At 47.1% G+C, this 26,658-nt stretch overlaps 2 protein-coding genes and 1 non-coding gene across 8 annotated transcripts in view; 2 read left to right on the top strand and 1 right to left on the bottom strand.

Annotated features, from left to right (window-relative positions):
• Positions 1-10,519, top strand: part of Rassf5 (Ras association domain family member 5) — a 78,383-nt gene extending 67,864 nt beyond the window's left edge. For 2 of the 3 annotated variants that reach the window (XM_045147415.1, XM_004663523.2), the window contains 4 exons: positions 4,672-4,782; positions 5,837-6,134; positions 6,718-6,833; positions 8,243-10,519. In XM_045147415.1, coding sequence (XP_045003350.1) covers positions 4,672-4,782; positions 5,837-6,134; positions 6,718-6,833; positions 8,243-8,395 — 678 coding nt within the window. In that variant the 3' untranslated portion in view covers positions 8,396-10,519. The remainder of the gene's footprint in view (positions 1-4,671; positions 4,783-5,836; positions 6,135-6,717; positions 6,834-8,242) is intronic. The other variant, XR_006636788.1, reaches the window with a different exon arrangement.
• Eif2d (eukaryotic translation initiation factor 2D) overlaps positions 590-26,658 on the bottom strand; it is a 41,699-nt gene continuing 15,630 nt past the window's right edge. The window contains exons 13-17 of one of the 4 annotated variants that reach the window (XR_006636787.1): positions 21,499-21,619; positions 17,710-17,884; positions 15,944-15,982; positions 15,535-15,656; positions 8,437-10,206 (exon numbers count right to left, since the gene is read on the bottom strand). Coding sequence is in view for 3 of the 4 variants with exons in the window: in XM_045147394.1 (XP_045003329.1) it covers positions 15,586-15,656; positions 15,944-15,982; positions 17,710-17,884; positions 21,499-21,619 (406 nt within the window). In the remaining variant the exon portion in view is untranslated. Of the gene's footprint in view, positions 2,529-3,788; positions 3,897-8,436; positions 10,207-15,482; positions 15,657-15,943; positions 15,983-17,709; positions 17,885-21,498; positions 21,620-26,658 lie in introns of those variants that run through there. The other 3 variants (XM_045147400.1, XM_045147394.1, XM_004663521.2) reach the window with 3 other exon arrangements.
• Positions 12,514-12,642, top strand: LOC123457883. The gene has a single exon (XR_006635241.1). It is a non-coding gene; the product is annotated as a small nucleolar RNA SNORA33 (small nucleolar RNA).

The raw sequence follows: 26,658 nt of genomic DNA, 5'->3' as shown, positions 1-26,658 counted from the left end.
GCATCTGGAGTTTGTTTGCAATGACTAGAGGTCTTGGAGCATCCACATTCATTCCCTCCCCACCAACCCCTTCTGTCTGTCTTCTCTCTCTGCTTACAAATAAATAGAAAGATATTTAGTCTTATTTATCTATTTATTTTATCATTTTTTGTTTGTTTTTCAAGGTAGGGTCTCTAGCCCAGGCTGACTTGGAATTCATTATATAGTCTTAGGGTGGCCTCAAACTCATGGCAATCCTCCTACTTCTGCCTCCCAAGTGCTGGGATTAAAGGCATGCACCATTATGCCTGGCTTATTTTTTTTTCTGGCTTATTTTTTATATTTATTTTATTTATTTACAAGGGGAGACAGAAAAAGAGAATATGGGCATGCCAGTTATTACCGCTGGAAAACAAACTCTAGACACCCACGCCACCTTGTGCCTCTGCTTTTATGTGGGTACTGGGGAATTGAACCCAGGCTGTCAGTTTTTGCAAGCAAACACATTAACTACAGAGCCAACTCTACAGCACCAAATAAAAAATATTTTAATAGAAACATTAGAGAACCGCTCTTTCAAGTAGGAGCATCTTTGCTTTTATTTAAGGCTAGCACCCTATCTTTACTTGCTGTCCCCCAATAACCCTGACAGCCAAGACAAGTCATTGTCCTTCCCATAGCTAAGACAGGCGAGACAAACTTATTTTTTACCAGTGTCCTGAATAAGCCAGGTGCACTGAGGATAGCTCAGCCATCTACCAACAGTGCCAGGGACTTAATCAGAGCTCATGAATGCCATCCCAGATACACCGTGATATGGAGGTTCTTGGGAGAAATGCTAGACAGGCCAATGCCTAGATTCCTTGAGTCATAACAGAATTCTCCACTTGCCTCCATCTTGGATTGCCCCCAGAGACGAATGTTATCTACTTGGCATAGTTGTACCCATCATCAGAGACAAATCTTTCGCTTTGAGAAGCTGAGAATCTAGAAGGTGAACAGGAGCCTTTGCATTGCCCTTGAAAAGTTTCTGTATTATTAATCTCACTCACACAGTGGTACTGCCTCTTAGGAGACCTTGGGAGCAGCTCCTATCTGCTGGTGCCAAAGTGCTAACTCTGCAGCTGGATGGCATTGTTGGAGGGCCTCCGGTAGTTCTCAAACACTGCACATGCCGGAATCAGCTAGGAGAGTTTTCAATCCTTGTGCCTGGGCTATATCCCAGACCAGTTAACTCTGGACTCTCGGGAAGCAGCCCAGGCAGCCCCTAGAGATCCCCAGATGACTCCGCTGTGCAGGCAGGCTTCCAGGCTGGTGGTGGATGTTGAGCCCTTGGCAGGGGCTCTCTGGTTGGTCTGCTTTGGGGAGGTGTGATTCATTCTGTCTGTAGGTCAAATCTTGTCTGGCAGGTTTAGTGTGGGCAGCAGCCACCTTAGACTGGGCGTTGACATTCCATGGGTGTGAGATTCTTGGTGTTGGCCATACAAAGGCTCTTGGCACTCGCAGGATGGAGCTCACCCGCCCACCCAGAGGTTTAAGGCCTCAGCAGTGAGGCCAGGGCTGCTATCTTTTGCCTCTGCCAATTGCATCATTTCCCAGGCTTGTGGTGGGAAAGGGAGAGCCTACAAGGGTTTAGATGATCAAGAAAAGCAGAACAGGAAGAAGAAAACTGAGGCCAAGGAGGCTGTGACTCACTGGGGTCCAGACGGGTCTTTGACAACCACAATGCACCTGCCTTTTCAACAGGAGAGTGGTTGGAGCTCTGCTGGAAACTGAGAGATTTTTTTTTTCAGGGGCTTCTAGAGTTGCTTTCCATTGCCTCACTTTTTCACTGGTGAGTATGAGCAAGCCCGGAACTCCCAATGACCATCAGCCCGCGTACCACAGAGATGGGCAGAGTAGCAACCCGAGAGTTGATCATTATAACTGAAGGCTCCGGAAGGGAGGCAGGTGGGGCCTCAGCCAGGCACTGTACTCCCTAGAAATGTGCCCAGCCGGCAGGGACTGGAAGTAAGGAACCCCAAAAGCTAAGGCAAAAGAGAGGTTCCATGCTGAGGGTCCCCAGATTAAAGAGTCAATAGTAGACAAAGCAGTCTGTGAGGCTCACATGGCTTGTTCAGCACTTCGAGTAAACAGCTACCTCAGCAGCCCTGTACCCTTGAGTGGTTTTCAACAGTCAGAGTCTAATTCAGACCGCTCAGCGGCATCCAGTAGATCCCCGCGTCCTCTCAGCTCCTCCCACTTCAGAAGTCCTTGCCGTGAAGCAGGTGATGCAGGACTCCCCGAGTCCTGAGGTTCCTGACCCAGGGATCAGGCCAGCTTGGAGAAATGTATGTATTTGGCAGCTGATCACCCCAGCCCTGCATAGAGGTTCAGTAGAGTGATGGGCCTCTGATGCCTGCAGCAAAACAGGCTTCCTTAGGGTGGTGTAATTGAGAAGAATCTGGGCTTCAGGCTTAGATGGTCTTCATTCCAATCAATGCTTGGCCACTCACTAACAGCAAGACATGCACACACTTCTTGACCTCCCTGAGCCTCAGTTGTGTGATCTATAAAACAGGAATAACATAGATAGTATTAAGAAAAAACATGGGGGCTGAGAGATGGCTAAGTGGTTAAAGGCACTTGCTTGCAAATCCTGACGTACTAGGTTCGATTCCCCAGTACCCATGTAAAGCCAGATGCACAGTGGCACATGTGTCTGGAGTTCATTTACAGTGGCAGGAGATCCTGGCATGCTCATGCATGCTCCCCCCTTCTCTCTCCAAATAAGTAAATAAATATTTATTAAAAAAATAGAAAAAGCACATGAAAGTACCTAACACAGTGCTGTTACTGTCAGAGCCTTGGGTGAAGCGTGCACAGGAGCAGCAGACCAGGCAAAGAGGCCAGGATGGAATAGAAGGTGGCCTTACCTCTGTGCCGGGCCTAGGGGAGTTGGAGCCACATAGACCCAGTCACTCCTCCTGAAGCCATTTCATGGGCTCTGATTCCAGGAGATTGGAAAGCAGGAGGAGGAAGTGTGACGTCAGGCCCATAGACAGGCTGACTGATGAGGGAAGGCCAAAGACCAGCTGTGATGAGTGCTTCACTGGGTATGGAGTGAAATTCCCCAGCCAAACCTGGAGGCAGTGTCAGATGGCGTCAAAGTCATCCCTCTCTGGGTATCAGTTCCCTGTTCCTTTGTTCGCTAAAGGAGACTCCTAACCTGCCCCAGTTCTGCTGGGATTTTTTAAAATTTCTTTTTGTTTATTTTTACTTATTTACTTATTTGAGAACAACAGAGAGAGAAAGAGGCAGAGAGAGAGAATGGGCATGCCAGGGCCTCCAGCCACTGCAAACGAACTCCAGACGTGTGTGCCCCCTTGTGCATCTGGCTAACGTGGATCCTAGGGAATTGAGCCTCGAACAGGGGTCTTAGACTTCACAGGCAAGTGTTAACCACTAAGTCATCTCTCCAGCCCTCTGTTGGGATTTTTTTGTTGTTCCTTGGTTTTATTTTGGAGAGGGATTAGTTTTTTGAGGTAGGGTCTCATTCTAGCCCAGGCTGACCTGCAACTCACTCTGTAGCCCAGGCTAGCCGTGAGTTCACAGATTCCTCCAACCTCAGCTTCTCCAGTGCTGGGATTAAAGACAAGTGCCACCATGTCCAGCAAGGGATTTCTAAGATCAGGTAAATTCTGGGGGAGTTTTCACCAACCAACTCCTGTACCTCCATCTACACAGGACAGTGTGAAGATGAAACTGAGACATGACAATGAGCTTGAAAGAAATCAGAGGAAAAGGGCTATAGAGACCCTAGAACCCACCTTAATCCACAGTGTGAAGGACACTGGCCTCCATCTCAACTTCTTTCTTCCCTGTTTCCTTGGGAGTTGTGGAGAGGGTCTCAGGGGACCATGCGAGGATAATGAATGCTGGAAGGAGAACACAACAGGCCAGATGTAGGTTTTCTGGTTGGTTCTGCACATCTGACGAGGGATTTAGGCTCATTGGTAAAAGCATCTCTCTTGGTAGTCTCGCCTTGGGAACAAGCTGACCTGTAGCTTGGGTCTGTGAAAAGGGAATGAGGTCACGTGTATGGAGTGGCACAGAGCAGGTGCTCGGTAAATACTAGCTGTCCCTAGTAGGGGAGGTTTATCTCCTCATCCCAGAGGACTACCACCTCGTCTCTACCAGCACACTCGTTCGTTTGACAAATATATATTCACTTGTTATGAGGAAAGCATGGTGGCTAATGATGTGGGGCCAAAAGTGTGCCCATGCAGCCTCGTCCCCTGGGTCTGAGAGGACTTCCGTTGCTCCTGTCAGTATCTGCTGGCCGCAGGTATTCGTGCCTCTCTCCAGCTGTAGTTCCTTAAGGAAGCAAAGCATGCTTTCATTTCTGTCCATCTCTGAGGATCTCTGTCCGTGGGGACCTGTAAGTACTACCCACTCGCCGGCTTCACAGTCAGTGTCTGAGTGCAGGCCATTGCATGTCGGTCTCTCAGCCAGCCTGGCGGGGAGGGTATTGTACCCATTACACAGGTGAGGGAGCCTGAGGCTTACAATTGGGTGGCTGGTCATTGACTGCACCGTGAGCAGCTGAAACGGTGCAAACTTCGTGCCTAGGCCAGCCTTTGGGAGGTGTGCTTGTTTCCCTTCTCACCCTAAGAACCACTGTCGACATCCCCACTTCTGTGTGTACTCCAGAATGTCTGTAAGGCAGTGGAGGAGACGCGGAGCCCACCCACGCTGCGGGAGATCAAGCAGAAGATCGACAGCTACAACAGCCGGGAGAAGCACTGCCTGGGCATGAAGCTGGTGAGTGGGGGCCTGCCCACCCTTACCCAGTATCCCCTCGAGCTCCTTCTGGCCTGGCTCCTGCTCTCCCCAGAAGGAGTAACTCCCTGTATCTCACTCCCCTTTCTTAGGGCCTCAGGGCCCCAGAGAAATAGAGTGGGCTTTAGAATTGGCTCCAGATCCAATCTCTGCTCCATTCCTTGTGACGCTGGGTCACTGTCTTAACCTCTCCTCGTTTCACTATCATGTCATGTGCCTGGAATCTTGGGAGAACGACATGACAGTAATTAAGGGCTGGGGGCTTGGTCCCCAGGAAGCCAGCAGAATTCACAACTGCTGTCCTGCCCCTCAACCCAGTCAGTTTGAGGGCCCCTTAGTTTACAAGGTTCAGAAAGGCAGCCGACCACGAACAGCAAAGATAGAGGAACCCTGCCCCCTAATGGTGGTTGGAAGCAACCATGGCTCTTTGGGGCTTCAAGCCAGATAGCTGCCAGAAAATCCAGTTACCAGGGGGCTCGGATTTGAAGCTTAAGAGTTGTGTGGGGGGGCGGGGAGGGCAGGGAGCTGGAGAGACGGCTTAGCGGTCAAGACGTTTGCCTGCGAAGCCAGAGGACCCAGATTGGCTTCCCCAGCACCTCTCTCCCTCTTTCTCTCTCAAATAAAAATAAAATTTAAAAACTAATTAATTAGAAAATATTAGAAAATAAAAGCAGTGGGTTCCTTGGTCTGGGTCTCTCAGCACATTACTCTAGCAGTTTGCTGCCCTCCCAGGTTCAGGTGTAGACGGGCTGCTGTAGAGGCGGGGGCGACTCACCTGCAGGCAGCTCAACCCTCCCACGAGGGACACCACAGCAGCTCCACCAGCCATTGCTGGAAATTGGGCTCTGGCTCCTTGAGGCCCATTAGGAGAGGTCTGTGTCTCTCCAGTCTTTCTAGGTCGGCATAGAGGTGGAACTCAGGGAGGCTGGCTGGCATGGCCCTGTTATGGTCTCAGTGGTCCGCTGCCCTCCCATCCCCAGGGGAAATAGCCCAAAGTGGCAGTCAGGGTCATTCAAGACGGACCTCCCACTTGCAGAGTGAAGACGGCACCTACACAGGTTTCATCAAAGTTCATTTGAAACTTCGACGTCCAGTGACAGTGCCCGCGGGGATCCGGCCCCAGTCCATCTATGATGCCCTCAAGGAAGTGAACCCGGCAGCCACCACAGACAAGCGCACGTCCTTCTACCTGCCACTGGATGCCATCAAGCAGCTGCACATTAGCAGCACCACCACCGTCAGCGAGGTCATCCAGGGGCTGCTCAAGAAGTTCATGGTCGTGGACAACCCCCAGAAGTTTGCTCTCTTTAAGCGGATCCACAAGGATGGACAAGGTATGAGAGCTCCTGACCTTCCCTGAGCCCACCCGTGTCCACATGCACTCCATCCCCAGCCAATGCTGGGTGGGGAGCGGGCTTCAGCTAGGTAGGGGTGCAGCCACCCACATGGTGTCCAGATCTATTAAAGAGCCATGCATATGGAATCTGGGTGGAGATGAGTCTGAGCCTGACTGGGCAGCTTATGTCCACTACTGTGCCCAGCCCCATGCACACACAGGAAAGGCACACCCTGGGTCTCCCGTCTCCTAATCTGTGTAATGGAAGGGAGTCCACCCACCACTCCTCACCTTTTGGGATATGATGTGAATGGAAATGTGCTTTGAACTCTGAACAGAAACACAAGATGAAAGTCCATTGTAGTGTGTGCTCATTTTAACTTGAAATGAGGCAATTCAGGGCCTTACACGTGCTAGGGAAGTGTTAACTACCGCCTTCTGTTCTTGGCAGGTTCTTTTCATTAAGCTAAGAGGCCATGTGCCCACTTCCACTTCTATGGCCCTACCTCACTTCCAAGCCCAGCGCAGGCCCCATCCTTAGCTTTCGAAAGGCACACTCAGTCCCCTTTTTCGGTTTGTAGTACTCTTCCAGAAACTCTCCATTGCTGACTGTCCTCTCTACCTGCGCCTGCTTGCCGGGCCCGACACAGATGTCCTCAGCTTTGTGCTAAAGGAGAATGAAACTGGAGAGGTGGAGGTAGGTCTGGATCCTTGGCACAAACCCAGTGTTGTGTGAGTGGACAAACCCCAACTGGGTGGGTGTAGATGGGCATTATTGTCATAACTACCCAGTGTGGGCAGGGGCTATGCAGCAGGACTGGTTGGAAAGTTGGGTTAAGCTCAAGGCTTAGTGTTTAACCCAGGATTGTGAGCCTTCCCTCCCCAGGGGGAGCAAGTCCCAGCCCGTGTAGCAAGGCCTGTGGAAAAGATTTCATCTGCTTTGTGTCTGCAAACCATAGTGGATGGGCAAACACAGGACACTGAGAAACTGGCCGGGTTTGGCCCAAGCAGTTCTTGCTTGAGGAGGGCCTGAGGCCCAGCAAACTCCACCTTTGGGTTCCACTGGGTAGAGACATTTTTGAGCTATTTTTCTCTTCCTTTCCCTAGGACAGGCTAATCAGTGTCATCAGTCTTCTGGCATAACTGGAGTAAGATAAGGCTGGGTATCCCCAAGGTCTGGGACACTTGGGATGTGGAAGGTCTTTTCCAAAGACTGACAGAGGAGGGTCTCAGTACATATCACACTGTTCAGTGATGGCTGAGGCTGTGGCCAGTCTTGGAGTCGCTGGAGATTTGGAGGATCTGGGCAGGTGGGCTGTGTCCCCATTCTGACCATGACAGCTGTGCCTCCATCTGCTTGAGTCTACACAAGGCTGTTAGGAAAGAGTGCCAGGGATCTGGATGCACATGAATGCTGCTGGCCCTTTGGAAAACTCATGGAGACTGGGCTTCTTGTTTTGGCTGGCATTCTGCTACTGCCAGCTCTGTGACTGCAATTTGCCACCTTCGCTCTGGGGACCTCGGGTTTCTCACTTAATGGAGTATGGGAATTAAACCAGATATACTGTAATACTCCCTAGTGCTCCAGGGAGGAGTCTCATTCCTTGCTCCCTCATGGCCTTTGCTCCTGGGCACCTGAGAGAAGTCAGATTTGCCTTCTGCCCTGAGGGACCATCCGGGAGTGCCTGAGCCCATGGAACTATCCAGGGCTTCACAGGGTCGACCTCATCCGACAACCAATCTCTAATTGTCCAGGAATAAAGTGCTGAGGGGAGGGGTGAGGTGCCTGTCACAGTGAGAGGTGTCCTGTGTCCAAGTCCAGTTGCCCTTTACTTGCCTGTTTAGGGTTGCTTGTTGGGCAGCACCAGCGTTACAGTAAAGATTGCAGATGGGCTAGGAATGTTGGGTCACGAGACACCAGGATTTGAAGCGGTGGGGCTAGCGTGACAGTCATGTATGAACCCAGACTTCATTCATGACACCTGCCTACTTAGTAAAGTGTGTGTGACTAAGGCAGCAAGACCCTTGCATTCTGTCAACCTCCTAACCATTTTTCTTGTCACCCCTCTCCCCTGACCCACCCCAAATCTTTCTCATGCCTCACAGTGGGATGCCTTTTCCATCCCTGAGCTCCAGAACTTCCTGACAATCCTGGAAAAAGAAGAGCAGGACAAAATCCAACAGGTGCAGAAGAAGTACGACAAATTTCGACAGCAACTGGAGGAGGTGTTGAGAGAGTCCCAGGGCAAACCTGGGTAACAGACTTGCTTCCTCTTCTCCCCGTGCCCTCAGATTTATTTTTATTGTTAATTATTTTTGCAACAGACACTTTTTCTCAGGACATTTCTGGCGGGTGCACTTGTGCCTGCCCAGCAATTCCAGATGTGGCATGAAGTATCTCCTATGGACAAGTATTTGCACGAGGGCTGATTCTTCCCCACCAGCCACACGTGCCCCTCAACAGATTCTGCCAGGGATGAGAACGCATGTGAAATGAACAGTGTTGTCTCCTCTCAGTCTGAAAGCCTTTCACAAACCAAATAGTTGCCTCTCTGGTCACCAAACTGGAACCAATCCCATTAGCCGGCAAACGAAAGTTTTAGAGCTCTGTGCTCTTTCTCTGGCTTTAATTCTTCAGTTCCCCTTATTTATGAACCAAATATGGTATGTGGCTAGCAGGTCTGAGCTAGGCCCCTAAAAGCAGGATAATGCTCATGAAAGGATTCCCCCCTTGCCCCAAGGGGGTGCAGTGTTCACTGACCCGATGCTCAGAGCCAAGGTGAGCCAACGGCCACAGAGGTGCAGCCAGCCAGACCTGGCCCTCATCACCACACAGGCTGTGCACAGGTAAGCCCAAAGGAGTATGTCTGCATTGGTCTGGTATTTCGTCTCCTTTTTGTGAACAGCTGTTTGTTTCTTTAAATTATAAATTTAATATTGTCCTCATCCTCATGGATTTCCGCCAAAGGGAAACCAGCCATTTATCACTTTAAGTCTCCTGCTGAGTTGGGGGATTAGGTACTAAAGGAAGCCAAAAAGTGTTACAGAGAAGACATCCAAGTTGTCTACAGTCTTCCCCCGACCACAGAGCAGCAGGGGCCTGGGCTGCCTGGTTTCCTCCTGTCCTCTTCCTCCTCTCCTCCCTCAGGCTTTGGGAGCGCCAACTGCTGTCCAGGGAGCATGCTCAGCAAACCCAAGGGCCTTGATTAAATCCTCTAACTTGGCCAATCTTTTCTGTTGGGAAGTGTGTCCTGCCCTTGGCACAGTGTGAGCAAACCCAGGGGCCTAGCCTCCCTGTTGACCTCAGTGCCTTTTTGTTTTCAGAGAGGAGCAGAGCATGTTTGCTCGGAGCTCAATTGCAGGCTTGCTCTGGCAGAACATGAACAATGGCAGTTTAGGAGACAAGGCCGGTGGAGCACTCACTCAGAATACGGGCTGAGGGTCACACACCTTCTTCCCATCAAGCTTTCTAGGCTTTGGCTTCAAGGCATAATATCAGACCACACTGACAGGGAGGTTCAGATCCATGAACATTTGTACTGGCTCCTTGTTTGGGTTCAAACAAAATAAATTAGCCAGACAACTCCGGCAAGTCCCCAGGACTGCAAAGACATTCCATTGCGGAAGCAGAAAAACTTGTCATTTTCAAAGTGAGGCCCGTGTTCCAATCCAGCCTGTGAGACACCATTTCCTTGCTGTCCTGTGCCTTCCCAGGGCCCTTGGGTTGTTTGGAGCCTAAGCTTCTTTGTGTAGCCTCAGACGATCACTCCTGACCCACACAGAGCCCACGAGGCTCTATCAGAGGAATGCTGAGCCCTTGTTATACAAACCGCGACCCGTTTGCAGCTGTGAGAGCAGCAGGAGCTGGCAATTCTAAAAGACTGTGCGCGCCCAAAACCCGTTGTCCACCATGCTCGGCCTTATCGCTGCCCTTTCCTCAGTCCCTCTTCCTGCTGCAGGGACAGGTGGGAAGTCATGTCCCTTTATCCTGCATGTCTGTACCATTAGGAGAAGGCATGGCTCCTGCTGTAACCGCTGTGAATGCTGCTGAAAACCTCCTCCATGGAAGGCTATTTTATTTTGCAAAAGGAAAAAAAAAAGTCATGTATACGCATAGAGGCATATAACTTTATATAAACAACAGGTGTTTACAAACGCAAAGTTACGGGAAAATTCAGATTTTAAAACACAGTTAGACACAGGCCCTGTGCTGAGGGTGTGCCTCTGGAGAGTACATGGAACACCCCTTCCCCAGAGATGGGTAGGACTGCTGGTAGTGCCTTCTATGGTTGTATTGCTCTGTGTGTGTTTAAGGATATTGTCTTTCTCAACGTCTCTGTTATATGGGCTTAAAAATCTAATAAAAGCTTACTATAAAAATGATTCCCAATGAAAACTTCTTCCTTTAGACTTGCCATCTTTTGATAAGGGGAGGGGTCAAGAGGCAACGGCACGTTGCTCAGCGGAGCAGATTTATTTTTTCTGCCAGTGAGCAGAGGAATAAAGGCTACCTTTCAGTGCCTTTGAAAGAAACCATCCAGATGTGTGGGCTGGAGGGTGCTGCCTAGGTGGCTGGCTCTTCTCCATCCCCCCGGTGCTGGAGAGGGGCAGGGACTTACTGCAAAAGCAAATACTGAGGAAAGAGCAAGGTGGTGGGAAAGTACCAGGGAAAGAGCGCTGGCAGTGCAAGTGCGAGAACCAGAGCAGGATCCCCAGAACCCACATAAAAAGCCAGGCAAGAGCCGGGCGTGGGGGCGCATGCCTTTAGTCCCAGCACTCGGGAGGCAGAGGTAGGAGGATCGCTGTGAGTTCAAGGCCACCCTGAGACTACAGAGTGAATTCCAGGTCAGCCTGAGCTAGAGTGAGACCCTACCTCAAAAAACCAACAACAAACAAAAAACACGGCAAGCAAGGTTGCACGTGCCTGTAACACCTGCGCTGGGGGGTGGGGGCGAGGGCAGAGATAGGATTGCTGGGGCTCCCTTGGCAGCCAGCCTAACAACAATGAAATGGGGAAGCTCCAGGTTCACTAAGAGCCTGTCTTGCAGAAATAAAGGGGAAGAGTGATAGAGACCCTGGATATCTTCCTCTGGGCTCCACTCACATGTTCAAAGGGCGTGTTCACCCTGTGCACACATCAAACATACCTCATACCACACACACCTAACATACGCACCAAGGCACTTTCTAACACTAAGAGTGTTTAAAAACCAGGACTGTTACTGAGATAAGTACTGTTTGTTCTATTTTTAGAATTTGAAATGACAACAAGGGCTAGGGAGATGGCTGACAGGTTAAAGGTGATTGCTTACAAAGCCTCATTCCCCAGGTTCGATTTCCCAATACCCATGTAAAGCCAGATACACAGTGATGCATGTGTCTGGAGTTCATTTGTAGCAGCAAGAGAACCTGGTATACCCAATCTCTTTCTTTCTCTCTCTCTCAAAAATAATTTAAGCAGGGTGTGGTGGTGCACACCTTTCATCCCAGCACTTGGGAGGCAGAGGTAGGTGGATACATAGTGTATTCCAGGCCAGCCTGGACTAGAGTGAGACCCTACCTCAAAAAAACCAACAACAACAACAACAACAACAAAAAGAGGGCTAGAGAGATGGCTTAACAGTTAAGGAGCATGCCTGAGAAGCCTAAGGATCCAGGTTCGATTCTTCAGGTCCCATGTAAGCCAGATGCACATAGTGGCGCCTGCATCTGGATTTCATTTGTAGTGGCTGGAAGCCCTAGCACACCATTCTCACTCCTCTTTCTCTCTCTTTCTCTGTCTCCAATAAATAAAAATAAGTCTTAAAAAACAATAATTTTAGGGCTGGAGAGATGGCTTAGCGGTTAAGCGCTTGCCTGTGAAGCCTAAGGACCCCGGTTCGAGGCTCGGTTCCCCAGGTCCCACGTTAGCCAGATGCACAAGGGGGCGCACGTGTCTGGAGTTCGTTTGCAGAGGCTGGAAGCCCTGGCGCGCCCATTCTCTCTCTCTTCCTCTGTCTGTCTTTCTCTCTGTGTCTGTCACTCTCAAATAAATAAATTAAAAAAATTTTTTTTAAATAATAATAATTTTAAAACAAAGAACCCAGCAAGTGGGAATGTGTCTGATAATTTCATCTGGGAAAAGAGGGTAAATTCGATGTCCAAAGCAGTCTCTCATTTTGGCCCCTCTGGCAGAGACCTCTCCAACCATGGAAATAACGACATGAAAGCTTCTTGGGAAATTAACTGCTGCCTGTCTCCCAGTGTTGCACAGGCCTCGAGCAATGCAGGAGGCTCATAGGCTGCCAGGGCTTTTCCGAGTTCACCCAGTTCAGCTTCTGTCTCCAAGTTGGATAAAACACCCTCTCTAACCAGGCATCCTTAAAATTAACCAATCAAAGCCAGCCAATTGGTCTGCTTATCTGAATGTGTTGTTGTAGAAATGTAGAGAGCTGGCAATAGTGATGCCATGTTACAAGACTTAAGGGCAGTTGAGGTTGTTAAGGTACCTGAAAATGGCTACAACACCTTGATGTTGAAGCATTTTCATGAGATTTATTTTTACTTATTTATTTGTTTATTTAGGTTTTTCAAGGTAGGGTTTCACTGTAGCCCAGGCTGACCTATAATTCACTATGAAGCCTCAGGGTGGCCTCAAATTCACGGCAATCCTCCTACCTCTGCCTCCCAAGTGCTGGGATGAAAGGCATGCGCCACCATGCCCAGCATAAGATTTATTTTTAATGTAACTTGTTTTAAGCTTAATGAAAGCTAAGAGTTAATAAACTGCATGTGTTTTTCGAAGAAAAAAAACTAACCAATCAAAGTCAGGTGTGGTGGCGCATGCCTTTCATCCCAGCACTTGGGAGGCAGAGGTAGGAGGATCACTGGGAGTTTGAGGCCACCCCGAGACTACACAGTAAATTCCAGGTAAGCCTGGACTACAATGAGACTCTTTCTCAAAAAACAAACAAACAAACAAAAGAACTATCCAATCACCATGCACATCTGTAGCATTTGTCCACCTAGATCTCAAGAAGGAATGATTCAGTGATTTAGCCAAAACATGGAAATAAAGCAGCTTCTGCTTGTCAGTGAACTCATTTCACTGGAGCCTAGGATTAATACATTCAGAGTTGAAAGCTTGACCGTGACAAAGACTGGTTTAGCACATAGGAAAAGAATCCATTCCACAGTCTAACTACCTCATCAGTGCTCTTACACATCTTCGTGCCGTTCTTGTGATGAGAGCAGGGGAAATGACTCAGTGCAAACGTGTCACCATTACTGGAAAAAGCGTCCCAAGCACAGGCCTCGACAACACACTTGCACAGCTAAGTTCTGGGTTGAACTCAGTGAAGAGCAGATGCTCGTAACTGGCTTTGTGACTTTAGCAGAGACTAACAAGCCAAGTTAAAACCTCTGCAGCTGCAATCCCGCCAAGATCGTGCAAGCAGGCTACAGCAGTGAAGGGACTCAGACAGCAGAGGGCTGCATGTTACCCGAGCGCACATGAAGGACAATGTTGTTAGTACCATGCACGCCTGCTCCCTCCGGATGAGAAGCTGCCTGTGCAAAGGCTCTGTTGTAATAGCATCCTGTTGGAATCCAGAAAGCATTCCCAGGTTCCCTGTGCTTATGCCAGTAGAGGCAAGATTAGTGAGATTAATCTTTTCCAGTTCAAAACGGTTCTGGACCTCACAGCAGGAGTCAGGAGTTGTGCACACATTTCCACACTCATCCCTTTCTTCCTTTCCAAGGCTAAAATGGGTCATTTGTGAACAATGTGGGTATGGGCAAGCATCTTTTATCTCAGATTTTTAAAAGTGAGACGAGAAAAGGAAAAAATATATGGGAGTTATTTCTTGATGGCAAAATCAAGAATTCTTATAGAGTTTATAATTGCACATCTCTTATTCCTGTGTACAAGGATGCCTCTGGTCACAGAAATGACTCAAGCAATGATTCTAAACATTTCTAGCAACTGGTTGACTCCTTTGTAGCATTTCAGGGAGAGTTCATGAATCCTCTGAGGACTGACCAAAGATCTCTTCCATGTACCCCAGATTAAGGAATTGGGGACTAAAGAAGGCATGTATTGTTTAAGACTCTTCACCATAACGAGGCCACCACTTTGGAATTATATCACAAACTTAGCTGTTCATGCAGTGTGTTACACTTAGGAAAAAGCACAGTCATATAGAAACCCATGTTCTACTGTTTTTATTGTTCTTGTGCCTACCTGGCTGTGGTGATTTGAATCAGATGTTCCCCATAAACTCATGTGTTTTGAATGCTTGGTCCCCAGCTGGTGGCAACTTGGGAGGTGGAGCCCTGGAGGTGTGTTGTTGGGGCGGGCCTTGGAGTGTGATGAGCCAGCTCCCCCTTGCCAGAGCTCATCTCACTCTCCTGCTACCAGTTTCCACCTGCTTGGGCAGAAATGATGTCCAGCCTTTACTCATGCCATGCTTTCCCTGCCATCATGACGCTTCCCTTGAGACTGTAAGCCAAACTAAAAACCTTTCCTCCCAGCTGCTGCTTTCGGACAAGGGCTTTGTTCCAGCAATGAGAAGGCAACTACAACACTGGCCTAAATGCTGCTACAACTTAGAGTCTGTTCTTTCTTTTGTTGCTTTGACTGATGACAGAATGATGGCTGGGTTCCTTTCTTTTTGTTTTTTTTTTTTTTTGAGGTAGGGGTTTCACTTTAGCCTACACTAACCTGGAATTCACTATGTAGTCTGGGGGGGGGGGGTTTGAACTCATGGTGATCCTCCCACCTCTGCCTCCCGAATGCTGGGATTAAAGGCACGTGCCACCACCCTCAGTTGGGTTCCATTTTCTATGTGACTAACCCTGTAGAGACAGGCAGGGATTGCTGGAGCTAGGAGGTAGCTCAGGTAGCAGGACATGAGCTGGAGACCATCGAATACGTAGTAGAGGAGCTTTAACAACAAGAAGGCACATAAAGGGATGAAGGGAAGAGGGGTTAGGAAAGGGAAAAGGACACATCTGACATGTAAACAGAAAGGGAGAAGGGAAGAGGGGAACTGAAGAGAGGAGAGGGAACAAGAACCAACTAAAACAAATGTTATTTGAAAATGACTGAATGATTCCTAAATATCTATATGCCAACTAAAAGATAAAATATTAAAACAAAACACAGCAGGAAGGCTCCTCCTGCCTGCACTTTGAATGAACTGCCAAGCCTCTAATGCAGGGAAATAACTAAGCCATTGAAACCTTAAGAAAAGAAAGGCCCTGCCTGGCAGCCCCTTCTCTTGACTTTTTAAATGTTTGTGCAACATTTTCACTAAGTAAAGGAAATAAGAGGAGAATCAGATTTAGATTAAAATAAAAGCTTTGATAAGGAATTATATTTTTTATTTGCAAAAGTTGAAAATGTGCATATAAATTACCAGCTCAGAACCTGGATTTCCCTGTGATCCACCTCGTGAAGTAGAAGACTGTCACTTCTTCTTGCCAGGTTTGGGGGCCTTTTCAAGGCCTTGGATGTATTTTCGAGGAAGCCGATATTCTTCTACAACCCAACAAGTAGGAAATGCTCAGGGAACATGGCCTCACTCTCCGACTGCCCCTGCCTCCTCCCATGCACTGTGGGCCTGTGTCCTCCCTTGTGCCTCCCTACCCGCCAGGTCCCATGGCGCTCATCCCTGCTGGCAGCGCCCTGTTCCAGTAATTCCCAACACATGCTCTGCTCCTCCACACCCTGCGCAATCTCATCTGGGGACGCCTTCTGGGGCAGGCCATTTATCACGCATCCTGCAGCTGAAGGGTAGAGTTTAGCTATTTTCACCCGCTTTCTACCTTCTAGATGAACTGGAACATGGCCCTTCAATTTTCCTCCTGAGAGAGAAGGGAAGTGTCTATGTTCAGGTGTGTGCCCGAACTGTCTATTTACTTCTATTTCTTCACAAAAACCTTCACACAGGGTTGTTTTGATAAAGAGGTTCAATTCTGGAAGTTAACTGCTGTAGACTGGCATAGGCTATAAAATAAACCTGCTTGTTAAGCATATATGTTATATGCCAGGCCCCAAGGATGTAACACTCCTGAAAAAGGCAAGATCTACCTCAAGCTGTCTAGCAGGGGAAATTAAAAATTAGCCAAGCTACAAACCAAGCAGAAACATAAACATTATCAGGATGTGCTACACGAGCAATTAACAGGCTCATTGGGGGATATGGGCATAACCCTGAGCTGGGCCAATGGGCCTTCCAAGACAGGCACATTTTGAGGAAGGGAATACCAGGCAAGGTGACAGCCTGGTGAGAACAGGTAAGTGTGATGTGCCTGGTACGTCTGGGGAACAGCAGGAGACTGGCTGGCAGAAGCTAGCATGAGGTGTACAGAGAACCTGCAGAGAAGATGGACCAGGCCGGAAGCAGCTTGTTTATCAAGCTTAGGAGCATATTCTTGATAAAAAGCTTTTGGAGAGGAGTGCTGGGATCATATCTGTTTCAGGGAGCTGAAAGGTCTGAATGAGAACACAGTGGAGGATGGCAACCCAAACACAGCCAAAAGACAAGCAACAGGCCTGCAGCATCATTACAACTAAGGAGATGCCCCTTAAAAGCCCAGAGTACTTAGCATGGCTGGGATGTCAGCAAGTGCTTTATGAAAAGAAAGGACCAGGAGGCAAACGGATAGTATGCTCGGAGGAGAGAGCAGTGACTATGGAAAATCCAGTTCCACTATTGGTTCTGCAACCTGCCACTTGCTGTAAGTAAGGGGCCATATATTTGAGTATGCATGAGCAAATATACAGTTCTTCCTTGACAGGGCTGTGTCCTCCAGTAAACCTACCATAAGTTGAAAAATTGGTAAGCTGAGGATTCAGCTAAGCTACAGAACACCACAGCCTGGCAGCTCAGAGCATTATGGAGCTCTGGTTTTTCCTTCCCAGTTACATGGGTGATTGGGAGCTACTACTGCTTTGGGTATCTCCAGAGAACATTGACTACTGCTTCCAGCACCTCCAGAGAACATCGACTACTGCTACCAGTATCTCCAGAGAACATCGACTACTGCTTCCAACATCTCCAGAGAACATCATCTACTGCTACCAGTATCTCCAGAGAACATCAACTACTGCTTCCAGCACCTCCAGAGAACATTGACTACTGCTACCAGTATCTCCAGAGAACATCGACTACTGCTTCCGGCATCTCCAGAGAACATCGACTACCGCTTCCGGCATCTCCAGAGAACATCGGCTACTGCTTCTGGCATCTCCAGAGGACATCAACGACTGCTTCCAACATCTCCAGAGAACATCGACTACTGTTTCCGGCATCTCCAGAGAACATCAACTTCTGTTTCCAACATCTCCAGAGAACACCTAGCCATATGCTAGTTCAGGAAAAGTTCACAACTCAAAAGATAAAGTATGGTTTCTAATCAATGTGTGTCACTTATGCATTGTTGTGAAGTTTGGCTGTCATTAAGACTCCACACACACACACGTATGTATGTACATTGTACATACATTGCGAAAACAAAACTGAAGTGAGTAGTGGGATGATCTTTGCTAAGCTAGCCCAATGCCTCTGCTCTGCAGAGGGAATACTCACCAAGCAATAGCTTGCCAAGATGGTGAATCTGGTTTCCCTGGATCTGTACCTGCATGCTGTCCTTGGTACCAGGATCAGGAGTGACGGTGGTACTGGCCTGGCATTGCTGCTGGAGGATAGCAGCCACTGAGCATGGGTCTAGACCATAGACTTCCAAATTCCGGACCACAGTCACCTGGGAGACAGTAGATTGGTGGTGGGTGCTCTTCCCTCCAGACTTTCTGGAGCCTCAACAGCCCCTCACCTGTGTTCTCTGATGGCTCTCCATCTCTGCAGTCCTGTTACCTGATCCTTCCCATCTCAGCTTATATGTGTCATAAATGATTAGTGAAATAGACACTCTATCCTACATATAACATGTAATTTAAATTTTGCTCTTTTATGCTGGGTGTGGTGGCACACACCTTTAATCCCAGCACTCAGGGATGCAAAAGTAGGAGGATCGCCATGAGTTCCAGGCCACTCTGAGACTACCTAGTGACCTGGAGGTCAGCCTACACCAGAGTGAGACCCTACCTCAAAAAACCAAAAAAAATAAAAAATAAATAAATGAAATAAATTTTGCTCTTTATTTTTAACCATTGTAATAGTCTAATGGATTCCCATGTATCCATTACTGGTTTCAATCGTTATCAATTCATAGCAAATCTTCATTTACCCACATGTCCATCTACTCCTGGCTACTAGATTGCTTTAAAGCAAAGCCTCCCATCTTCAGATTGTTTCATCTACACACATTTCAGTGTGTATCTCTAAAAGATAAGGGTGCTTTTAAAAATAAAAACAAAACTATCATCACATCTAAAAGTGCACTAATGATAACACCTTAATATCAAGCACCTAGTTGGCAACATATACATTTTTATTATCAATGTCATGAATGAGAATAATGTGACTTTAAGACAAAAAGGGAAAACATTAATTTTTTTTTAATTGCAATTCTTGTCACTTTAAAACAAATTTCCTCTCATTCATGACTAGAGAGGGTAAAGTGCGCTACTACCAGGAGATAGTTGGAGAGGACTGCTATAAGCAATTATATAACCAAAACTTCCAAAAAAAAAAAACACACTTGCAAGGGACTACAGGCACAAAATCTTAAAATTGATGAGACTTGGATTAGCGGTTAAGGCATTTGCCTACAAAGCCAAAGGACCCCAGTTCAATTCCCCAGGACCCACGTAAGCCAGATGCACAAGGGGGCACATGCGTCTGGAATTCATTTGTAGTGGCTGGAGGCCCTGGCGCACCCATTCTCTCTCTGCCTCCCTCCTTCTCTTTCAAATAAATAAAAATAAATTTTTTTTTTTTTTTTTTTTTTTTGGTTTTTCAAGGTAGGGTCTCACTGTAGCCCAGGCTGACCTGGAATTCACTACATAGTCTCAGGGTGGCCTCGAACTCACGGCGATCCTCCTACCACTGCCTCCCGAGTGCTGGGATTAAAGGTGTGCGCCACCACGCCTGGCCAAAAAATAAAATATTTTAAGAAATAATGATGGCTGGAGAGATGGCTTAGCGGGTAAGCGCTGGCCTGTGAAGCCTAAGGACCCAGTTCGAGGCTCAATTCCCCAGGACCCACGTTGGCCAGATGCACAAGGGGGCGCACGCGTCTGGAGTTCGTTTGCAGAGGCTGGAGGCCCTGGCGCGCCCATTCTCTCTGTGTGTGTCTGTCTGCCTCTCTCTCTCTCTCTCTCTCTCACTGTCAAAAATAAGTAAGTAAAATATTTTTAAAAACTGATAAGACTTTAGAGGTCATATCAGGAAGCCAACTCCCACCCTGACACATGAGCCCTAGCTCCATTTCCTCCCGCAAGTGTTCAGCGAATCTCTGCTTACAGACCTCCAGAAAAAGAGCTCACGACTTTATGCAGCTTTGAACAATTTAACAAATTAATGCTGAGCTGGGCATGGTGATGCCCACCTTTAATCCCAGCACTCGGGAGGCAGAGGTAGGAGGATCACCATGAGTTCAAGGTCACCCTGAGACTACATAGTGAATTCCAGGTCAGCCTGGACCACAGTGACACTACACCTTGAAACTCCCCCTAAAAAAATAATGTTGGCCGGGCGTGGTGGCGCACGCCTTTAATCCCAGCCCTCGGGAGGCAGAGGTAGGAGGATTGCCATGAGTTCGAGGCCACCCTGAGACTCCATTGTGAATTCCAGGTCAGCCTGGGCTAGAGTGAGACCCTACCTCAAAAAAAAAAAAACCAAACAAACAAAAAAAAAATGTTGAAGACACACAAACTTGCTTCGTACAATCACCGTGAGTTAAGGTCACAGAGGCTCATTTCCTGGCTGACCGCAGGTGCTTCACCGTGGCTGTGCTCACTTGTCCTCACACTGCCTCCTACGGTACATGTTATCTCCATTTTTCATGGAAGAAAATCAATGCAAACGGAAGGTAACTTGCTAAGAGTCAAGAAGTGAGAAAATGGCTGCATGTGAATCTAGATCTCATTCCAAAAGTCCAGGCTAAGAACCACATACTACTGGAAAGTTCTGTATTTTGAGCCCAAGCCTGTCTTCTCAGGATTTCTACCCAATAATGCTATTTGTCTCCTCCAGGCACACAAAATAAAAGCATTGCATTTGCACAGGACATCTTTCCACATATGAAAGGACGGATATAATTTGTTTCCTACAACTGTGTGTTGCCAAGCGAAACACACTAAGGTCCTTCAGCAACTTTGTTACAAGCTATTTTCACTGAGCAAAGCCCAGGAAGTAATAGAATGTGTAAGAGCTGAAAGGCTATAATATGGTCCTAAGAAAAAAAATAAAATAAAATATGGTTTATTTTAGGAAACGGGCTCCAGCAAGTTTCTGAGAATCCTAGAGGGCAGGAGGAAAGTTCTAGCTCTACCTCTTTTATTCAGGGCCAGCCCCAGCATACAGCATGGGTGTTCCATAAACCGTCTTCACAGTGTTTGAAGCTAAAACCTCAAACATATTAAAGGGGCTAGAATTCAGCAGCTATTAAATCAACACTATCTTTTCTTTCTTTTGTGGGTAGTGCTAGGGATAGAAGGCAGGGTCTTGGCATTTGCAAGGCATGCCCTGTACTACAAAGCCACTCCTCAGCATTGATCCTTTTGTCTGTGTTCATATGTATGAATACATGTACACATGTGTGCACATGCAAGTGGAAGCCAGAGGACAACCTTGGGGATCATTCCCCTAGGCACTGTCCACTTTTTTGGAGAAATGGTCTCTCATTGGCCTGTGGGGTGATTTGATTCAGGTGACCCCCATAAACCTAGGTGTTCTGAATGCTCCAGATGATGGAGATTTAGGAATTAACGCATTCTGAAGGCAGTGTATTGTTGGGGGTGGGCGTATGGGTGTTATAGCCACTGTCCCCTTTTGTCCCCAGTGTTTGGCACACTCTCCTGTTCCTGTTCTCCACCTTATGTGGGCCAGGGGTTGATGTCCACTCTCTGCTCATGCCATCATTTTTCCTGCCATTGTGGAGATTCCTTTCAAGCGCATAAGCCAAAATAAACCTCTTTTTCCCACAAGCTGCTCTTGCTTGGGTGATTTCTACCAGCAATGCAAACCTGACTGCAACAGCCTGGAACTTGCCAAGTAAAGCTAGACTGGCTGGCCAATGGATCCCAAGGATCATCCTGTCTCCACCTGCCCAGTGCCGGGATTACAGATGCATACCATCATACTCACATGTTTCTATGTGGGCTCTGGTGACCAAACTCAGGCCCTGATGCTTGCAAGGCAAACTCTACCAACTGAGCTATCCCCAGCCCCTAACCCCAGTCTTTTTAAAATTACCTTTTTATTGTAAGTCCTCAGTGCAAGGGTGATGTCAATGGGACAGATTTTTCCCTTTTTTACAATAGGCTCCTGTCCAGGAAAGGTCACTTGATAGGCAGGCTGCAGGCTCTCCATACATCTGAAGTGAGAGTTGAGTTATAAATGGGTAAAGCCAACAGAGGCATCTCCCAGCGCTCTACACCTCAAGCACTGGTATAAGCTCCTCTAACAATGGCTTGGAACCAAGATGCACATTAGAATCATTGAGATTACCTAGGGACCTGAGCCCCAAACAATCAACGTTGTCTCTGACAAGGCACATGTATCTTCAAAAGCTCCCCAAAGTACAACCAAGGTTGACACCCAGTGAGTAAGGACAGAACCAGCAGTTACTCGAACCCCTGGAAACTTTCCACTGGCCCAGCCTCCCATGAATCTGCTGTCTGTTTTGTGAACATTGTTACCTGCCTCCAAGTGCTGCTTCACATTTCTGACATGTTTCAGTAATGCTTCTTTTACAGAACACCTTTACTAGACAGAATTTCTACTTTTCCTCCTGGAAAAGTATACTAGGATTGGAAAGCTTTTTCTAAAAAGGCTCAGTAAATACTGTAGGTTTCAGTCACTGTAACAGTAGTTGTCTGTAACAACTATTCAACTCTATGGTGATTCCTGCCAGGTACTACACTCCCAGTGCTCAGGAGGCAGACACACCAGGACTATAAGCTCATAGCCAGCCTGAAGTATGGGTACATAGTGAGATCTTGTCTCAAAAAAAACAAGGCTATACTACTGACCATCCAGGCAAGATGTGCTCACTGGTGGCATGACTGTTACGGGAATAACTAACTATTCTCTGGTTGGATTTGAGGCCTACTCCATAGGCAGGATTCCATGCCTGGTACTGCAAACCTGGCCAAAAGCCTGTGACATAGACCCTTGTGGGGAGCCTACTACTGTTGTTCTGCTAAATTGACATGTTGTGCCCATCAAACTACCTTCTAAATATTGGTGTCTATGTCCGTAGATGAGTCTTGCTGTCAGCTTTAGTCAATTAACAAGGGCTACTGCAGAAAGTCATAACTGATCAAAGTGCTGAAACAATTACTGAATTCTCTAAGTATCTGTATCACCCCCTCCAAAGCTCAAGCAACACCTCAAAAGAGGGGGTGGAAAGACTATGAGAGCCAGAGGAAGGGGTGAAGTGTTGGCTGTATGCTATGTTATAGGAATAACATGCTTGTTGCCCTCCAAACTCACAGCAGCTAGGGTTACCTGTGTGAGACTTGCACAATATTGGGCCCACCAACAGATGGCAGAGGGGCTCATGAGGCCCCACCCCTTCCTGAGGAGTTACTGACAGATAATGGTTGCTGGGGGAGGGGAGGCATTGTTCTCAGTGGTACAGTCATTGGTAGGCTGCCTATGCTCTAGAAAATAATCCCTCACCCATGCTCATGTAAGCTAATTCTTATTAAGCTCCCTGGGTTTACACACAACATGAAAGTACAATAAGGACTATTTGGGAAGAGGAAAGGGATGAGTGGGAGGGAGATAAGAGAGTAATAGGGATGAATATGATCAAAATAAATAAACTATATAAATGTACAAAAATGTCATATGAGCCAAGGGGGGGAGTTCGAGGCCACCCTGCCACTACATAGTGAATTCTAGGTCAGCCTGGGCTAGAGTAAGACCCTACCTTGAAAAACCAAAATACAAAAAAAGGGGGGGAGCTGGAGGTATGGCACACGCCTTTAATCCCAGCACTCAGGAGGCAGAAGTAGGAGGATCACCATGAGTACAAGGTCAAGGCCACCCTGAGACTACATAGTGAATTCCAGATCAGCTTAAGCTAGAGAGAGTGAGACCCCACCTCCAAAAACAAAAACAAAACAAAACCAAAAATGTCTTATGAAACCCATTATATATAAAAATTTAGGCTAATAATTTTTTAAATAGCATTAAGAAAACTCAACTCTGCCATCATAGCACAAATAATCCCAGGGGCAAACCATAACTAGATATGGCCATGTTCCAATAAAACTACTTACATAAACAGAGGGCAGACCAGAGTTGGCCCATGAACTATGTTTTGCTGACTCTTAATATAAATTATTTGCAGCTAATGGCTCAAAAATCTTTACTAAGCTAGAGAGATGGCTCAGCTGTTAAGAGCACTTCCTGTGCAAGCACGAAGGCCTGAACAAGCCTGAGAAAGATCTCAAGTTTGATCCCCAGGAACCACATAAACAACTGCGCATGACCAAGCACATCTGTAACCCTAGCCCCATAGTTCATTTAAAAATTAAAAACAGGAGCTGGGCATGGTGGTGCTTGCCTTTAATCCCAGAACTTGGGAGGCAGAGGTAGGAGGATAGCCGTGAGTTCAAGGCCATACTGAGACTACATAGTGAATTTCAGGTCAGCCTGAGCTACAGTGAGACCTACCTCGGAAAAAAAAAAAAAAAATTAAAAACAGGGCTGGAGAGATGGCTTAGCAGTTAAGGTGCTTGCCTGCGAAGCCTAAGGAGCCAGGTTCAATTCTCCAGGTCCCATATTAGCCAGATGCACATCATGGTGCATGCATCTAGAATACGTTTACAGTGGCTAGCAGCCCTGTTGCACCCATTCTCTCTCTCTCTCTCTCTCCCTCAGTCCCTCTGTCTCAAATAAATAAAATGATTAAAAGAAATTAAAAACAGCGGGGCATTGTGGTGCAAGCCTTTGATCCCAGCACTCAGGAGGCAGAGGTAGGAGAATCGCCATGAGTTCGAGGCCACCCAGCCACTACATAGTGAATTCTAGGTCAGCCTGGGCTAGAGTAAGACCCTACCATGAAAAACCAAAATACAAAAAAAGGGGGGGAGCTGGAGGGATGGCTTAATGGTTAAGTATTTGCCTGCAAAACCAAAGGACCCAGGTTCAATTCCCCAGGACACACGTTAGCCAGATGCACAAGGGGGCGTAAGCATCTGAAGTTCGTTTACAGTAGCTGGAAACCCTGGCACACCTACTCTCTCTCTCTCCTTCTTTCTCTGTCAAATAAATAAATATTTAAAACAGACACACACACACATACACACAGGGCTAGAGCAATGGCTTAGCAGTTAAGGTGCTTGTCTGCAAAGTCAAAAGACCCAGGCTGGATTTCAGTACCCTTGTAAGCCAGATACACAAAGTGGCATTTGCGTCTGGAGTTTGTCTGCAGTGGTTAGAGGCCCTGGCATGCCCATTCTCATTCTCTCTCTCTCTCCTTGCAAATAAGTTTAAAGGGAAAAACAATAAAAACAGTAAGTTCCAGGATCAGTAAGAAACTCCAGTTCAAATTAGAACAGACAGGGGCTGGGCAGATGTCTTAGTGGTTAAGGTACTTGCTTGCAAAGCATGGCGGCCCAGGTTCTATTACCTAGTGCCCACATAAAACCAGATGTACAAAGTGGTGCATGCATCTAGAATTCATGAGCAGTGGCAAGAGGTCTTGGTGTGCCCATACTTTCTATATCCCCCTCCCTTGTTTTCTCTTTGCAAATCAATAAGTCAATGAAGTATTTAACACAATAAAAAAAGAACAGGTAGAAGAGTGATGGAGTGGGACACCAGAGGTTCTGCTCTCGTGAGTACACCCCGCAAGTAACTGCATCGGGTTATCACATGAGCACATACATATGCATGCATACACCATACATACCACATTACACCCACATACACATAAGCAAAAAAAAAATTTCTACTAAATAAAATTATAATTTTAAAAATAAGCTGGACACTCAGAAACCATAGATCGTTACGAGAAAATTTTCAGTGTCAGGGATGGGATATCTTCCAGTGAGTTTTTGGCCAGGGAGGTCCCTGATATGCCCAAAACATTACAGGCCATTGCTGAGGCCCTTGGTTTCCCACCAAGAACAGATGGTAAGACCCTACTACTGAAGACTCCACATACTTGGACTGCAAGGTCACTGAGAAATCCTGCTGGAGCTGAGCTGAAAACCTCCTCCATGTAGACTAGCTGACAGAAAGCTGGAAAAAGCTATGCTGCATGCAGCTCAATGGGAAAGAGAGAAATCACCAGTGAAGACACAGTGGACAATGCAAGCCTTAAATTTGGCCAGCTAGGCCAAATGAGCCTACAGGTGCAATAGTAGCACATCTGTAAATGGGGGAAACCAACTACTCTCTAACTGGTCTGGAGGCCTGCTCCATGGGAGGGAATACATCTCTGATACTGAAAACCTACAACAGGGGTAGTCATGAGCCCTAGGGGTTTAACATCTGCTGGTATATGGCTAAATGTATATACTATGCTCACCAAACTGCCCAGTAAGCACTTCTCTTAATGTTCATATCCGTATATTAATGCTACTCTCACTTTTGGTTAGAGAACCTTCTCTTTTCAGATGGTAGTGACCTTGGGATGACTCAGAAGGCATCATGGTACTGAAAAGAAGTGACAGGAGTTCTCAGCATCGAAATATCTCTATCACATCTTCCAAGGCTCGGGCCCATTGCAGAAGAGGTGATGGGAAGAATGTAAGAGCCAAGGAAGGGTAGGACTCCTTACAACGTGCTCATCAAGACAAAAAAATGGCCTGAATATCCATGACTTCACAGTGCCTGACACTACCTACACAAGACCATCATAAAAGGAGGAAAAGATCATGATATCAAAATAAAAGAGAGACTGATTGAGATGGAGAGGAGATATGATGGAGAGTGGAGTTTCAAAGGGGAAGGTGGGGGAGGGATAGAATTACCATGGAATAGTGTCTACAATTATGGAAGTTGTCAATAAAAAAAGCTGGGAATGGTGGTGCAAGCTTTTAATTCCAGCACTCAGGAGGCAGAATCACCATAAATTCAAGGCCACCCTGAGACTACATAATGAATTCCAGAACAGTATGGGCTAGAGCAAAATCTTACCTCAGAAAAACAAAAAAAAAAAAAAAAAAAAAGAAAGAAAGAAAGAAAAAAGCAACTGAGCATAAACATGGATGGATAATGCTGCTCCCAGAAGTCATGAGTTATTAAATGAAAATATCAATGCAAAGTTGTATCTTTCTTGTTGTTGGTCAAAGAACCCCAGAGGACCCCAAACAAAACTGGATATTGCCCTTGCTCTTGGTTGCTCAGCAGAACTGAATGGCAAGACGCCTGTTACTTGACCATACCATACCC

The sequence above is a fragment of the Jaculus jaculus genome, chromosome 1 (assembly GCF_020740685.1).
Source record: "Jaculus jaculus isolate mJacJac1 chromosome 1, mJacJac1.mat.Y.cur, whole genome shotgun sequence".
Classification (NCBI taxonomy): domain Eukaryota; kingdom Metazoa; phylum Chordata; class Mammalia; order Rodentia; family Dipodidae; genus Jaculus; species Jaculus jaculus.
The sequence above is the reverse complement of the archived record's forward strand: the minus strand, read 5'-3'. Positions and strand labels throughout refer to the sequence as shown.